The sequence below is a fragment of the Podarcis erhardii genome, assembly GCF_964252035.2.
Source record: "Podarcis erhardii genome assembly, chromosome: 2".
Classification (NCBI taxonomy): Eukaryota; Metazoa; Chordata; class Lepidosauria; order Squamata; family Lacertidae; genus Podarcis; species Podarcis erhardii.
In genome coordinates this window covers 70373453-70389632 of record NC_138498.1, presented here as the reverse complement: position 1 = coordinate 70389632, position 16180 = coordinate 70373453, and the positions used below count along the sequence as shown (strand labels likewise).

Genomic DNA, 16180 nt, shown 5'->3' with positions numbered 1-16180 from the left:
GGTTCTAGATTAGAAAGTTTAATGGGCCAGAAAAGGGAGAAGGTGCAAATCAAAACACCAGATACAGTGGAACCTCGTGTTACCTACCGTCCTCCCTGCAAATGCTTCGGGTTATGAGCTCCGCTAACCCGGAAGTAGATGCTCCCGGTTGCGAACTTTGCCCCGGGATGTGAGCGGAAGTCACACACCGGCAGTAGCGGGAGGTGCCATTAGCGAAAGCGCACCTCATGTTATGAGTGGTTTTGGCTTCAGAACAGACCTCCGGAACGAATTAAGTTCATAACTGGAGGTACCACTGCACTACTTACAGCAATGCCTATGTGCACACACGCACACTGATTTCCTTTCATGAGGCACTCGCCTTAATGGCTTTATTGAAGCAAACCAACAGCTTTCAGTATCTCAAAGACCCCAATAACAAGACACTTTACCACGATGGGTTTAGGTCCAGTGGTAAGTGACAATGCTCTCTGAGCCAGAGCACAAGTGTCCACTTCGCAGGAGACCTCATAGGAAGAGATGGGGTGCACAAGAGCTTCACAGCAAGTCTCTATACATATTTTGAAATAGGAGAGCAGCAAACTTCCAACAAGTTTACCTGATAGTGATTCTGTAAAGTCCTTTAAGCATCAGCCTGGGCAACAAGTCTATAGGTCCCACTGCCTTGTTATCATGTAGTGTTGGAGCACTGGCTGATATAGGCAGGATGATCCAGTCACTGACCTGCCTCTTAGTCTCAGAGTTGAGATGTAGGTTGCCAAGTCAACATCCTTCTGAACAGGTGCTCAGCCCATTTAATCTTGCCAGCGTTTCTTCATTCACTGCCACCTTGCCTGCATCCACACAGAGGTCATGCTCTGCATCTGACCTTTCAACTGATGTGGAGTCTCGGACCTTTTGTTGTAACCATTGGACCACAGGCATCCATGCCCTGTTGCTGGCTCCTGCAGAAGGGTCTGCCTTTGGAGAGTCCAGACACAATTCTGATAACCAGCTGCTGCAGTAATGCAAGAGTCTATGCAAGAGTCAGCTCAGCCAAATGTGCACCAGGGAGTCTCACTGGTGTCACATTCTAGGAAGATGTTGAGGACTGTGCAGGGAGATTCTGCCACAGTCAACCGAGTTCGTGACTCCACTCTGTACTGGAGGTTGGTCAAGCCTCCGTGACGGTCCACCTTGAACTGCTCCTACATGGGAACAAAAATGCCACACATCATACACACAGGTCCAGAGTAGGAGAGCAAAAAAATGACATCATGAAGAGGGCTTGTGTGAAGCAGAGCAAGCAGGGAAGGAGGCTTAAGTGTTGTGAAGGATAGAGTCACAGACTTAAGTTATGGCAAAGGGAGGGGTCTAAGACGATCACAATCAATGGCTCTTCTATTCTGCAGCATCAGAACACCAAAGGTGCAATCAGTAAGTTATGCAAGTCTCCATAAATTCATTGGCATTGCACAATTCCTATTACTTTGTTTATGGGAGACTTTTGCAGAGTTCCTTTAAAAAAAAACTAGGGAGAAAAGTAGAGACACACTTGCACTAAGCTGAGAAAGCCTGACCATAGACTATGAGGAACCTTAGACTTTATCTACTTTCAGCAAAATCTGCCAACTTTGATTCAAAATGTTTCCCTATAATCATATGGATTTTAAAAGGGTGGAAGAGGGGAAGATGAGATTCTCAATATTTTGTCCTATCCCCAAATCTGCTCCATAGGGTTGGGGAAGCCTTTAGAACAGATTTAGGGGATATGCAGGGAGAGGAAGAGAATGTCCTGTTGTGCAGAGAGAAATATGTGCACCAATGTAACATTCACCATAGCGCTATACTGAATTCCACCCACTGTTATTTATTTCATTTATGTACCACTTCCTGTGAGGCATCCTGAAGCAATTTACAACACAAACTTTGTTCAAACTGAATGGGTGGGCATCACTTTTGAAATTTTTATTTCATTTCATTTTATTTATGGCACTCATAAGGAAGGGAAAGCTGATACACATGAACACTGGGAAGAAACAGATCAGAGGCACTAAAGGACGGAGATACTGGCTGCAAAAGGCACACTCCCTGGTTTAATTTGTTGCTTACCTTGTAAAGTTTTTATCCACAGTCATCAGGGATAGAAATGTACCTTTTAAAATTAAATATTTTGAAAATTCAATACTGTCTACATTTTGTAGAAAAAAATCTATAACAGATTCATGAGTTCCAGGCCATACCTATTTCTGTGCCTTCTGATGTAACCATCTTGCTCAACGCTGTTCCCTCCAGGCTAAGCGGAAGCAACAGTGCAGGACTTACTACAGAGCTATATGGCCAGTTCCACGTAAGAAAAACAATGTATTTTTAGTTCCAACCCCCCGCCACCTGCTTCCCCCATCTCCCACATGAGAAACTCCCACCTGCTTTTGGGAAGCAATGCGCTTCTGGTCTCTCTTGCGCCAAGCTGGGTCATGAAGATGCTGGAATGTCTTATATCCACTTTTAATTCCTGATGGCCGGAACAGCTGAAATAAAAAGTTGGAGCCTACATTGAAGCCAGAAATCTCTGTCCAAAACAGAATTCACACACCATGGCAGAATAACAGGCTCAAATCTCACCCAGAACTAGAGTCCCAAGGTCTCCAACTACAGCGAAAGCCATTCTGCAGCCTCACCTGAAGTCCAGCGCCTCTGATGCGGCGATAAAACTCATCATCCTCACGGCCCCAGCCCCAGAAGCGGTTTGACATTCCATTACACTGAAACAACAATAAAGGCACAGTTTAAACCAGAAATATTCTCCCTCCTTCAAGTCTTGGGACTGAGACAGTAAAATCTGCTGCTGTCTTTACTAAGCCACAGCTAACACCATTACTGCAAGACTCTTCGTCTTCAGGATTAAATGGAGTAGAGTCCATCAAAAGCCATTAAATGTACAGTGTCAAGTCTAACCCCCTAACTGATTCTGAGATAGCACAGAAGGTAGAGCACAAGACTCTTAATCTCAGGGTGGTGGGTTCAATGAAAATAACTAGCAAGGACTTTGTCCTTCTGTGGGTTGTATAAAATATCCCAGGAGAAAGAACTTAGGTCTTACCATTCGATAGTGCTGCTTGGTGAGCAGCAAGATGCCACCTACGTAGGTGTTGTAGTGATAGAGAGGGTGCAGCTCCGGCGATGCCACGTGGAAAGGTAGAGCACAAGACTCTTAATCTCAGGGTGGTGGGTTCAATGAAAATAACTAGCAAGGACTTTGTCCTTCTGTGGGTTGTATAAAATATCCCAGGAGAAAGAACTTAGGTCTTACCATTCGATAGTGCTGCTTGGTGAGCAGCAAGATGCCACCTACGTAGGTGTTGTAGTGATAGAGAGGGTGCAGCTCCGGCGATGCCACGTGGAAAGGGCCTGCAGCTGGGAAGCCGTAGTCCAATTCCTCATTAAGAGGTAGCAAGTCCACATCATGCATGGCAATGTAATCTGTGTCATTGCCACTTTCAAGGAAGCCCACATTGATCAGAGATGCTCTGTTAAACCTGCCCAAGAGACCAATGCAAGCAGATGGGACCTATGTCAGAAAATTCTATTCAGGAAAGCTCAGCCATCACTGTCAAAAGTGTTCAGCTTGTGCACCCAGCCACTGTTTGATGATTTATGCTGTCCCCAGGAACTCACTGGGAGCTGTCATCTGGAGTTTTGGAGTCACACTATGCAGATGACACCCACCTCTCTCTCTTCCATCTGAATCATGAGAAGTGTCTTAGGTGCTACATAGGTAGCAGTGGTTAGTTGGATATGCACCAGCTAATTGATTATGAATAGGCATAGGTGGCATGTGTACCGGGTTCTCAAATCCATTCTGGTTTGGATTGCACTCCCCTAGAAGGAGCAGGCTTGTAACTTGAGGTACTCCTGGATGCAGCATAGTCACTGGAAACCCAGGTGGCCTCAGGAGCTATAAATGCTATTTCCAGCTACAGTCCCTGTCCTGTTAACTTCCAGACTGGATCATTGCAATGCACTCTACATGGGGCTGCCTTTGAAGAGGACTTGGAAACTTCAACAGGTTCAAAATTCAGGAGCCAGATTACATACTGGCGTTGCCTTTAGAACTCATATAGCTCCTGTTTTAAAATAGCTGCATTGACTGTTAGTTTCTGGGCTCATGCTACTGTTCAAAGCTCTAAATGGCTTAGGCCCCAAATAACAGACACTGCCTCCATTCCTACAAATCGCCTCAGGTGCTGAGAGAGCCCTCTTTGTAGTCTCACCACTCTCAGAAGTTGGTGGGGTAGTGGCTCAGAAGAGGGCAATCTCTGTGGCAGTCCCTGAGTCATGGAATTCCCTCTTCACAAGTGTTCTGGCACCCTCACAATGCAGCTTTTGGCATAAGCTGAATATGCACCTTTGATACCTGAGATGTGTATTTTCAGGACCCTGATTTGTTTTACAGTCTGTTTTAATTCTGAATTTTAAATTCCCGCTCTAGGACCTGCTAGTGAAGGGTGGGTAATAAATTTCAAAATAGTAACAACAATAATAGTACTAATATTCAGTGAACAGTCAGTTAAAAGAGCAAGCATTTTGCACTATTGGTGCAGACTTAATATTATATACCCTTTCTGATCATAATTTTCCTATTGAAGGAAAATTTTATTTAATTTTAACTTTTAATTTGGTTGGGAGAATTTGCAACTATGCACTTAAGTGCAATAGCAGAAATGCAGTATTAGCACATATTACCAAAAACACATGCTGGAAAGGCAGGAATTCTGAAAATAAAGGGATGAGAATGAACTGAGGTATGAAATTATAAGAGTGATGGAGAAAACCAAAACTTGACTAGATAGGCCACTGCACTGATCCAACCATCTCTTCTTATGTTCTTATAAAACAAATCCAGGAAATACATTTTGTTTTCCAAGACCGTGTGTTTAAGCACACCACAGCATTCATCATATCATGCTTCCTTATGGTTTCAGAAAAGAAGAGGAACACCCTTATGGAAATGTATAAAAAGCAAAAACTTTCCCTCTGAAAACACAGTATCAGTTCTGCTCTATAGATGAGGCAAGAAGGAAAGCTGGGGCTGATAGGAGTTGTTGACGGCCCCAGTTCCCATGCCCTGAGCTAGAGGAACCTTGGAAAGTCAGATCCTTGAGAATATTTTGTATTATCCAAGCATTGTTTAAATGAGAGATGGATACGAGAGACTTCAGATACGATTTCAAGGTTACACATCTCACAGGTGGGGGAAATGCAAATATCTATATTAGATAATACAAAGGCCCAATGTTTCCTTCCATATCAATATCATGTCCAAAGTCACCCAAAGAAGAATGTATAATTTGGGATACAGGTTAGGTTGAAACATTGAGGGGGAGGCATAGCATGGGGTTCACATTCACCCATACCTTACAGTACCTGTAATGATCCACCTGGTTGAGTATGAAGATATGATGGCGAATTTTCTTCCTGCTGAGGAAGCGATGCATGTGAGGCACAAAAGCCAGCAGCTCTTCAAAGCGCTCCCGGAAAGGCACCAACACTGCTAGACGGTGGGGTCCCCATGATGGGTCATCAGGAAGCTGAGGTAGAGGCTCCAATGTGCAGGGTTTCTGAGGCAGTGTAGCTGCAGCTCTTTGACTTCTAGTCACATCCCCTGAACAACTGAGCTGCAGCCACAACAGGGAGAGAAAACCCAGCAACAGTGCAACAAAAAAGAGTTGAAAGAGAGAAAATTTCCGGGGTAGGATACCAAACAGCCGACAGGACCTGAAGCAAAATCAGAATAGGGCAAGTCAACACAGTGAAACATGATAGATAATTCCATGTGCAAAAGAAGGCAAGACAGAAACAAACTGCCACAAGCTTCTCTTAGGCAAGCATCACCTGTTAAGGTGGGGATCATGACAGGCTGGGATTCAGGTCCCTCATTCAACCCATGCCACAACAGCAAGAACTTTGGAAAAATACCACTGTCACAATGTGAAAATAAAATAGGTAAGACTGGAACAACATGGAAAGATACATGGCCCTTTCAAATCTTAAAAGTACTTCACATACCATTTCAGTTATCCTTACAAATATTCATGTGAAGTAATTCAGTCTAATTCCTATAATGTTGTTTATTTTGGGGTGGGGTGGGGTGGGGGCAGAGAAATAATGGCTTGCCTGAGCTGCCTAGCAAGCTTATGGCTGAAGCACTTTTTGAACCAGGGACCTCCCAGCTCTTAGATCAAACTACACACTTACCTTGGAGTAAGCTTCACAGAAAATTGTTACTTACTACTGAGTAAACATGCATAGAAATATGCTGTTAAGTTTGCCCCCTATGTTACACCAACTCCAAGAGCTCATCCTATCCCCCCATATTCATCCAAAATGGGCTCTTTAAAAGCATCGCATGTATCTTGTGCAAAGTGAAACCCGCCAACTTGAAAACCCTTCTTCCTAACAACTAATGTGTTGCCAAATGCCAGTTACTTGGGATGAACTTCTTCCTGACTCAAGAGACAATACGGATTCCGTTACTACATCTCTAGGTAAAAAAAAGATTTGCTATATTTGAGAAGAGGAAGGGCAGGGTGAGATAAGGGGAAGTATACAGCCCTCTGAGACATCTCTCCCAGCTCAATCTCCATAAAACGCCTCCAGTACAAGCTCCCCGCGCCCCGCTTCAAGTGCTCCTCTCCCTTTCCCCCCCTATATGGTGCTTTCCATTCATTCCTATAGGGGAAGTAAACTATTCGTGGAGGAAAAAGCAAAGAGATGTGCCACTCGGTGCATAGTGAAGGCGGGAACGAAGCTTGTTTCTCAGCCATTCAGATTCACGCCCATCCTAACCTCCACAGCACCATTTCTTGACCGCTCAAAACTGCGACAAAAAGTCGGAAGATAAAACAGGTATTTCAGGACTGAAGCTTAGACGCTGAGCCTTCATGGTCCCCGAGCGCTTCTCATCCATCGCCCCCCCCCCCGCACCTTCCTAGTTCTCCTCTCCCTCGCATAAATTTCCTCTCCCTTAGGATACTTACCCGCTACCCGCGCGGCGATACATAGTAGACTTGCGCCGGGACGGGAACATCCTACTGCCTTGCCGGCGGGACTCCCCGCCCAACCCGGCCGGGACACGTTGGCGAGGACACCAGGTCCGTCGACTAGAGCGGTCCTCTAGAAACGTGCTCCCCGCTGGCTGTTCCGCCTAACACCCGTTCCTACACGAGGACAGCTACTCCGAGGAACCGCAGATTCGCCTGTTTCACGCAGAGGTGGAGCACACAGAAAAAATAGAGGAGGAGGAAAACGAGGCAGTAGATCTCAGTGGCATCAGGCAGCTTATGGGGAGCTTCTAGACAGTACAGAATGAGCAAATGAATTCACGAAGTTGGGGTGAGATGAAGCATGTAATATGACTAGTTTTTGTGATAACTTTTTTTTTTTTAAGTTGTAGTTGGCAACAAAGTATTGATACCCTATTACCAAAACTCTTATGTTCATGCATTCTGGGACTTCTGAAGAAAGTGTAAGATCTTGACATGAAATAAATTTAGCAGTCATTGTTAGAAGGAAATACCATCTTTATTGACTTCTCTCTCATTTGCTTTACAGTAGCAACCAGGGCTAAAATAGCCACAATACAAAAAAACAAGTATGTGCCACTCATTAAAACTGGTCCTTCATCCATAAAGCTTTAGTTGTTTAATCTCCTACATAAAAGCTCGAACTCCTACACTGCAGCATCTAAAATTGTCACCCCATTAAGTTGTCTTAGTTGGTCACAGCAGAATGTAAGAAACAGGCAACTTCACTTGTTTCACAGGAGCACAGTCAAGGTGGCTTTAGGGAACTTGGGATCTTAGACCACTTCAATTGGATGGTGTAGTCAGTGGCACAAACACAGACCATTGCAAATATCACAAACCTGGGAAACTAAACAAAAACAAAAAACCTCAGATGAAAGAGACCCTTTCCAACAAACCCGGTTCCAATAGGAGGACACCAGCATTCACTCATCTAGTGCAGCAATATTCATTCATTCTACAGCAGGTCTGGGAACCTTTGGCTGAATCTTTGTTACTGAACTACAGGTCCCATCAGCTGCAAACAGCCTGGCTAATGGCCAGGGATGATGGGAGCTGTAGTTCAGCATCATTTGGTGAGCCAAAGGTTCCCCACACCTAGTCTAGAATGTGCTTTCCTGTGCTCTCAACTGTTTTCTTTTTTAAGATAGATATTGGCACAGTGATGAAGCTTTATAATTAAACCCAGTTTAATGCCCTCAAAGAATTATTCTGAACATCTTCAGCACTTCAATGTTTAGCAAGTTCTGCTATCTGAAAATCAAGACAGTTCAGGCCAGAGCAGATTATGTCTGGCTCAGAACTCCTTAGCAACTTGAGGACATTCACAAGTATCTCAGCAATATACCACCACCACCACCCTTTCGTAAATCTAATAACACAACATATTCAAAGCAGCAAGGGGGAAAAACCATTAAATTTTAGAAATTGAAAGGCTGGTGCCATTTGAATTGCAGAAGTCACTGCAGTTGTTCCCTTGCCTCTAGTAAACAATTCTGGTTTTTGTATGGCAACAACAACAACAACAAAAATCCCTTTCACATTTAGGGAAGTGTACACTTGTCTCTACTTTCATGTGAAATCAGTATGGTAATTGTGAAGCCAAAGCGGAGCAAAGAATATGCTACCCTTTTAAGTTTTCTGCTCAGCCATCATGACACACAAAATATGAGCTTCAGACCTCTATAGCAAAAAGAAGGCATGGATAGGTGCTGCTGTGATGGGAATTTAACCATATCTGCACTTTCTCTGTCTCCAATGTGTCTCCTAAAAAATCCATCTCAGATACGCCAAGCCAACACAGCCACTTCTCCAAAGGCTTAGTCACCAGTAACATTTACAAACAAAAGACACTGGACATCACTTAAATAGTCTACATACGGTGGCTAGGTCACCCATAGTGATATTGGCCTGAGAAGAAGCTGCATGCCTCCCAACACACATGATCCTTACCCCTCTCATGCACCCAAATTGGGGGCTCGTTACAACAGTTTCTCATAACATCCAAACTTAGGCTTAAGTGCTGCAGCTCACAAGTGTTAGGTTTCCATTCCTAACAAGCATGATGTTAAGTGTCCAAGCTGGGTGCAATGAAGGGAGGAGAAGGGGAAGGAAGAGTGTATGGGCACATGGTTCAATCTCAGGCCAATAATCCATGGTTGACCAGTTCAAAATAACCATCTTTTTGGCTCTCCTCCTAGTTTATATGTAACAGTCTTCCGGGTCTCCTCCCTCCCAAATAGCAATCTCAAACTTTGATAGGGGAGGGGTCATGAGAAGATGCTTCAATAATTTTGGAATTATAATCAAACCATATGAATTTGTTGGATGTCCATAAATGTATTTAGCAAAACAACCCCCTAGGAGACCTGGACTGTAAAGTTCCTTGGGAAAGGAATTCTATTGAAACCAACAGGGTTTGCTTCCAAGTAAATGGGAGTTATGATTGGGCTGGTGGAACAGGTGGAAAAAGCAAGTCAGCACATGTTCCTGCTGCAAGAACAGCAGCGCAGAGCCAAGCTTACAACCAATAAGCTCACATTTGTAAGAAAATGAGGCATCTGATCTGCCAGAAGAATAGTGGTTGTGTATATACAGGAAAAGCCAATTTAATTCTAGCAAGCTACAGAGGAAGATATAAGTCAAGTAAATTTCAATACTTAGCTATCCTCAGTTAATAGCCCAATTATTATCACATATCCCAACACATACATACAGAGTGTCCCAATATTATTCCACCAATCTCACAGCAGTTAATCCCAAAATCATTCCATATCCCATTCACATTAAGAATATACAGGACAGGAGAACTGCAGGCAGAGCTTCCAGGTCTTCTTATTCAGTGCTTTTCTTCAAAGCAACATACTGGCGGCATCAAGAAGTCAGAGCTAGTAAAAATACAGCAGGGCTCAAAACTGGCATCAGTTTCTTGGCTTTGTCATTTGTGACGCTGGCTTGAAAAAAAGGTCCTGGGTGCCCTTGCGAAGAGTTGATTTTTGATGAAGGACACTCTTAGGCAAGAGAACGCCGCCCCCCCCAGCTCCTCACACAGAACATGAGTGACAGTGAGGGAGAGCAGGTCTGGATTGTCTGGAGAGAACACAGTGCCTTAAGAGGCGAAGCTGCTGCCCTGGAACCACAGCAGGCTGAGATGTTGGCAGGGAGGAAGAGAGATGGAAGGACAGAGGCAGAGAGAGGTAGATGATACTGAGCCTGGACAACAACAAGTCTGGTGGAAGAAGACTGAGGAGAGGAGAAGCACCCGTGCAGGCACTGAAGAACTGGGAATGGCTCCTGTGGGAACTGCAGGCCTTTTGCTGATATCAAACCACACTTTTTTTTATACCAGCTTCTTGGCCTCAAAGAAACTTTTAAGATGCCTCATCTGCCAGACTCCAATGGCTACAAGAATGAGGGTCTGGACAATGGACCACCAGAGAACCCGCTGGTTTGTGCTCTCACTAGTTTGCCGGAAGCGCTCCTCTCGCCACTGAGGAAAAAAGAAGAGGAGAAAACAGTTTATGAGTAGGAAAGGGGAGAGGATTCATCAAAAGCTAAAAGGATACTTTTTTAGCATGAGTTGGGGGGAACAGCTGACTCTGGAAACCAAAGTTTGGCCACAGTCACACTACACATTTAAAGTACTATGATACCATATTAAACAGCCATGGCTTCAGCCAAAGAATTCTGGGAGTTTATTAAGGGTGCTGAGAGTTGTGGGCGGCCTCTATTCCCCTCACACCGCTACAATTCCCACAAATCCCTATGAAGTGGGATTGCTTGTTAAATCACTCCGGGAATTGCAGCTCTGTGAGGGGAATGGGTCTCCTATAACTTTCAGCACCCTTAACAGCCTATTGTTCAGGGACTTTTTGGGAGAAGCCATGACTGTTTAAAGTGGTATCACAGTGCTTTAATCGTATTGTATGAATGTGGCTGAAGTCTACCTTCCACAAATAGCACAACCTTAACTAATAAGGGTGCATATTCCCTTTAGAAAGAAGCCCTCTTCCCCTCGTCAGAACTGTATGATGTGAGCATGTAAGCAGACCACTTCCTTTCCCAGCCTTATTATACAGAGAGCATTACTGGAGACCAGCTGAGAACCTCTTTGGAAGCTACCCATGCCAGGACAGACTAGTTGTCCATCTAGGCTGGTACAGTCTACTCTGATTGGCTGGGGCTGTCTAGAGTCTCAGGAGGAAATGTCTTCTCCATCATCTACTGCCAGAGTCTTTTAACTGAAGGCATCAGAGAATGAACATGGACCTTCGGCATATGAAGCAGGTGCTCTGCCACTGAAGTACAGAGCTGGATTCAACCAAGATGTTGCACTAGCAGAAGCCAGCACAGTGAGTCCCACTAGCACACTGGGACTTCCCCCACCATCCCTGTCGGGTTGCAAGAATCCCCAGAGTAGTGCATGGAGGGAGGAGAGAGTAGATTGTTCCATTTGGCAAGCGGAAAAAATTGTGAAGCTGGAACTATCACCTTAACATGACATTAAATTTCGCCCACAGTCCCCCTCTTTTTACCCGCTGGTAGTTCTGCTCTTTCTGGATCTGTTCAATCTGCTCTAGGAGCTGGCGTACACGTAGCTGCAGCTCACTCAACTTGTCTTTGGCTGCAATCTCAGCATAGTCGTTGGCATGTTCCCCAACCTGGATATCGAGGTGGACCCTCTGCAATGAAATTCGAAACGTCAGCAGTGAAAACCTGGGCCTGAAGATACCCACCAAAGCATGATGCTTCAGGAGCTGGCTTGTCAAGTCAAATGAACCCAAACACAAATCTTCCCTTTGCATGAATCCTCTTACCAGCATGCCTCCCGCAAAAAGGGAAAACTTTGTAGAATTAGAATGTAGGCAGATCTGATGTTCCCCAGGTGTGTGTGAAGTAAAGGTGAATCTGCCCTCTGACCCATACTGTCGAGACAACACCACCTACAGAACAGAACAGAAGGGAATGTAACGTATGAGTCAACCAAACATACCAAAACCATTTTGATACCAGGGTTCACACAGCCATAATCAGTTAAATTAGGAAACACTGAAAATTTGTAGTACAGTGGTGCCCCGCAAGACGAATGCCTCGCAAGATGAAAAACTCGCTAGATGAAAGAGTTTTCCGTTTTTGAGGTGCTTCACAAGACGAATTTCCCTATGGGCTTGCTTCGCAAGACGAAAACGTCTTGCGAGTTCTTGCGAGTTTCCCCCCTTTTCCTAAGCCGCTAATGGCCATGCTTCGCAAGACGGAAAAACCGCAAGACGGAGAGACTCGCGGAACGAATTAATTTCGTCTTGCGAGGCACCACTGTACCAGTATTTTAGGTTGATTACACATATGCTTCTGGAATACGCTGCTCTGTATAATTAAAAACTATTAAGATTTCTATTGTGTACCTGAAGCCTTCTGGATAAAGTCTTCAAGCTGCATCTATTCCACCATGATATACTGCCTGTTCTACATATAATAATATATCAACATGATACACTGCCAGTTCTGCAGGCTATAAAGCCAACATCTGTAGCTCCAACAGGTGTGTGCTGAGTGGTTTTCCACAGCAAAAGGCCATGACAACAAATCAACAGCATGAAGTTTGAGATCCGCATTGTTATCTCTCAACAGTCATGCACCCAGACTCTTCTTTGGGGATGAAAGAGGTGGTCTAAAAATTATCCAAAGCTGTTCACAAAACACTGATGTAGTGAGCTCAACGTACTAGTCCTATTGCCACACAAAAGGGCACAAGGGACCAAAAATACAACCCTGCTTCTTCATATCAAGTCTGGGGTGCCAACTTGAATAAAATATTGGGGAGGCCCAGGTAAGCCCTACCCTGCATAATCAATCACAAGAGGCAGCACATGCACACAATTTAAATGGCAATGCCCTGACTCCCTCAATTATTGTATTGGAGAGGCCAAAGGGACCTTGGCCCCTAGAAGTTGGCTCCTATGGGTGAACAGACCAGGAGAATACAATCAAAATAATGGCCCTTAGGAGACCAAGATCAGAAAAGGAAAGACCCCTTTCTCTATACTCCTGAGCAGAAATAGTCTGTGGTTACACCATACACCTGAGACACACATCTGCCCTCAGAGGAACAGAGCACGTGGGTTTCTTCTGTGTCCCTATACCTTTTCATCAGGGTCCTTCACTTCCACAAACATGCCCAAGCCAGGAGTAGCCGGAAGGTACTCTTCCCGTTGCTTATCAAACAGCTGCGTCCGGTAATTCCCTGTGATATAGAAACGGAATAGGATGAGGGGAAAGTTGGCCGCCCAAACAGTTAAATAACTTAATTTCCCAGCTGAATCTCCATCACCATTTACATATACACAGGTAAATCTCCTCCCGTGTTCCCATCTCACCCCCAGTTTCATTGCCTCTCTTCCCGATCGGCAGCCCCTCAAAAGCCTTTAATACCCGCAGTCCCCCAGTTCATGGCGCCCCAGATCCACCCCCTCTTTACCCTGCCCGGGCCATGAACCCGACGCCCCCCCTAGCTAGCGCCACCTTCCCCGCTCTCCCCTCCGCCCCGCCAGACGCACCGATGACCATGGTCTCGTCGGGGATCTCCTCGATGAAGCACTTGCGCTCCGTCTCGCCCAGGTGGAAGTAGAGGCCCCAGCCGGGCGAGGCGAGGCCGGCCAGCAGCAGCAAGAGCCGCAAGAGCACCGAGGGGCTGCGCACGGGAGCCGCCATCACGCCGCGCCTGCGTCCCGCCTCTCCTCTGCTCCTCGAGCCACGTAATCGCTCCAGCCGAGAGGGCTGAGCAGCCGCGCGGCCTTCAGGAGGCAGGACTACAACTCCCAGCAGCCCTCGGGAAGGAAGCGGCGCCGGGCCGTTTGCTGGAGAACCTCCCCTCCTGCAGGAGAGGTGCTGGTGTGTCATTGGTCAGAAGCGAAGGCGTATGTCGCGGGGGCGGGGATCTGCGCCTTGCCAGGTGGTTTTTTTAAAATATATATATAAAATTATGCTTTTCAGGTTTATACATTTCACTAATTTCACAATCATTTTAATATTTCAAAACTTGATTTTCTCCCCCCTCTTTCTACGGTTCCTTAAATTTATTTTTTATATCTTCTGCATATCCAAATTAACTTAATTTGCTCATTTATTCATCTACTTTAAATATACACTGTACGCTTATAAAAAACTGCAGGTTATTACAATAATCCTGCCAGTCTTGCCAGATGTTTTGGACTAGAATACCCATCGTCCCTGGCCACATGGGTTATGCTGGCAGAGGACTGATGTGGGTTCCAGCACATTTGGAAAGCATCACCTGGCTAGCGGCATCTGGTCTCCCTTAGCACCTCCAAACCCCTTTAGACACTGTTGTCATAGAATATGCCTCAGGCTCTCTCCCTGACTTCTGGAACAGAAACTGCTGCAGCCAGAGCTAGTTTCTCAAGTATTGGGAGTGCAGAAACCCAGTTCAAAATGCACTGAAGATGTGATAACAGGAATGGCTTGGATTTTCTGTCTTGGTCAGACCACACCTGGAGTACTATGTCCACTTCTGGGCACCCCAATTTACGAAGGATGTTGACAAGCTGGAACATGTGCAGAGGAGGGCGGCCAAGATGGTCAAGGGTCTGGAAAGCAAGCCTTATAAACAATGGTGGAGGGAGTTGGGTATGTTTAGTCTGGTAAAGAGGAAACCGAGAGGAGATATTAGCAGCTACCTTCAAATATCTCAAGGGCTGTCACATGGAAGATGGAGCAAGCTTGTTTTCTTCTGCTCGGGAATGTAGGGCTTGAACCAATGGATTCAAGTTACAAGAAAGGCAATTCCAACTATGTAACATTAGGAAGAGCTTTCTGTGGTAAGTGTTGTTTAACAATGGAATAGATGACCCCAGGAGGTGATGGACTCTCCTTCACTGGTTTTTTTAGCAGAGGCTGGATGAGCATCCATCATGGATACTTTAGTTGTGATTCCTGCATTGCAAGGGGTTGGACTAACATGCCCCTTGGGGTCTCTTCCAACTCTACAATTCTAAGAACAAGCACAGAAGTGGGCAGAAGTGTGTCAACAGGCTCCTTCTATGCCAGCTTTTAAATATCTGCTGAAAACTTTCATATTGAGCCAGGCCAATGCAAACAGTTAAGATTAAACGCCACACAATTATTATTAATTAGATTTGCATACCGCCCTACACTGATAGATCTCAGGGTGGTTCATAACGTATCAGGGGAGTTCACAACATGGTCTACTGTTTGTTTTAAAACTTTTTATGATTTGACTGGTTTTATATTTTTACAAACCACTTTGATATATTTTTATGATACAGAGGTACAGTGGTGCCCCGCAAGACAAATGCCTCGCAAGACGAAAGAGTTTTCCGTTTTGGAGGTGCTTCGCAAAACGAATTTCCTATGGGCTTTTTTCCCTCCCCCCCCTTTTTTCTAAGCCGCTAATCCGCTAAAAGCCACTAAACCGTCAATGGGCTTGCTTCGCAAGACGAAAAAACCGCTAGATGAAGAGACTCGCGGAACGGATTCTTTTCGTCTTGCGAGGCACCACTGTATATAAGTATTTTCATAAATCAGATATCATTGCCCAGTGGAAAGTTGTTATCATTATACTTAACATACTTTCAGGCTTTAGAGAAGAACATATTCCTTTCATCTGCCCTGCTAAGAAGCCATCTGCATCTGGTCTTCCCTCAACTATTACCTAATGGCAACAATATTGTCAACTACCTAAACCAGGCTTCCTCAACCTCACCCCTCCAGATGTTTTTGGCCTACAACTCCCATGATCCCTAGCTAGCAGGACCAGTGTTCAGGGATAATGGGAATTGTAGTCTCAAAACATCTGGAGGGCCGAGGTTAAGGAAGCCTGACCTAAACTGTTTCCATCTTAGCTGAACTATAACTTTAAGAACTGATGTATGAGTGTGTTTTCCTCTTCCCTTTTCATATGTTTTCCTTGTGTGTCATGTCTTTTAGATTATAAGACTAAAGGCTTGGATTACCTTAAAACTGCTCTTCAGAAGCTCCTCTTTTAGAAACACCTGCCTGGCTGTAGTAAAAGACACTGACAAGAGTGTAGGGCCAACAGCAGAAGAGCCTTCCATAGCAAAGGAATAAGCAGCTGGCAG

At 45.0% G+C, this 16180-nt stretch overlaps 2 protein-coding genes across 2 annotated transcripts; both read right to left on the bottom strand.

The window, feature by feature from the left end:
• Positions 1-339: 339 nt before the first annotated feature.
• Positions 340-7170, bottom strand: B4GALT7 (beta-1,4-galactosyltransferase 7). The gene is made up of 6 exons (XM_081850289.1): positions 7020-7170; positions 5407-5757; positions 3293-3518; positions 2661-2744; positions 2406-2510; positions 340-1187 (listed from the first exon to the last, which is right to left on the bottom strand). The coding sequence occupies exons 1-6, from the start codon at positions 7067-7069 to the stop codon at positions 1032-1034; spliced, it is 972 nt and encodes a 323-aa protein (XP_081706415.1). The 5' UTR covers positions 7070-7170; the 3' UTR covers positions 340-1031.
• Positions 7171-7541: 371 nt separating this feature from the next.
• Positions 7542-13855, bottom strand: TMED9 (transmembrane p24 trafficking protein 9). Its single transcript, XM_081850288.1, has 5 exons — positions 13619-13855; positions 13205-13305; positions 11882-12007; positions 11600-11746; positions 7542-10554 (listed from the first exon to the last, which is right to left on the bottom strand). Exons 1-5 carry the CDS (start codon positions 13770-13772, stop codon positions 10405-10407), a joined length of 678 nt encoding a protein of 225 aa, XP_081706414.1. The 5' UTR covers positions 13773-13855; the 3' UTR covers positions 7542-10404.
• Between the last annotated feature and the right edge of the window lie 2325 nt (positions 13856-16180).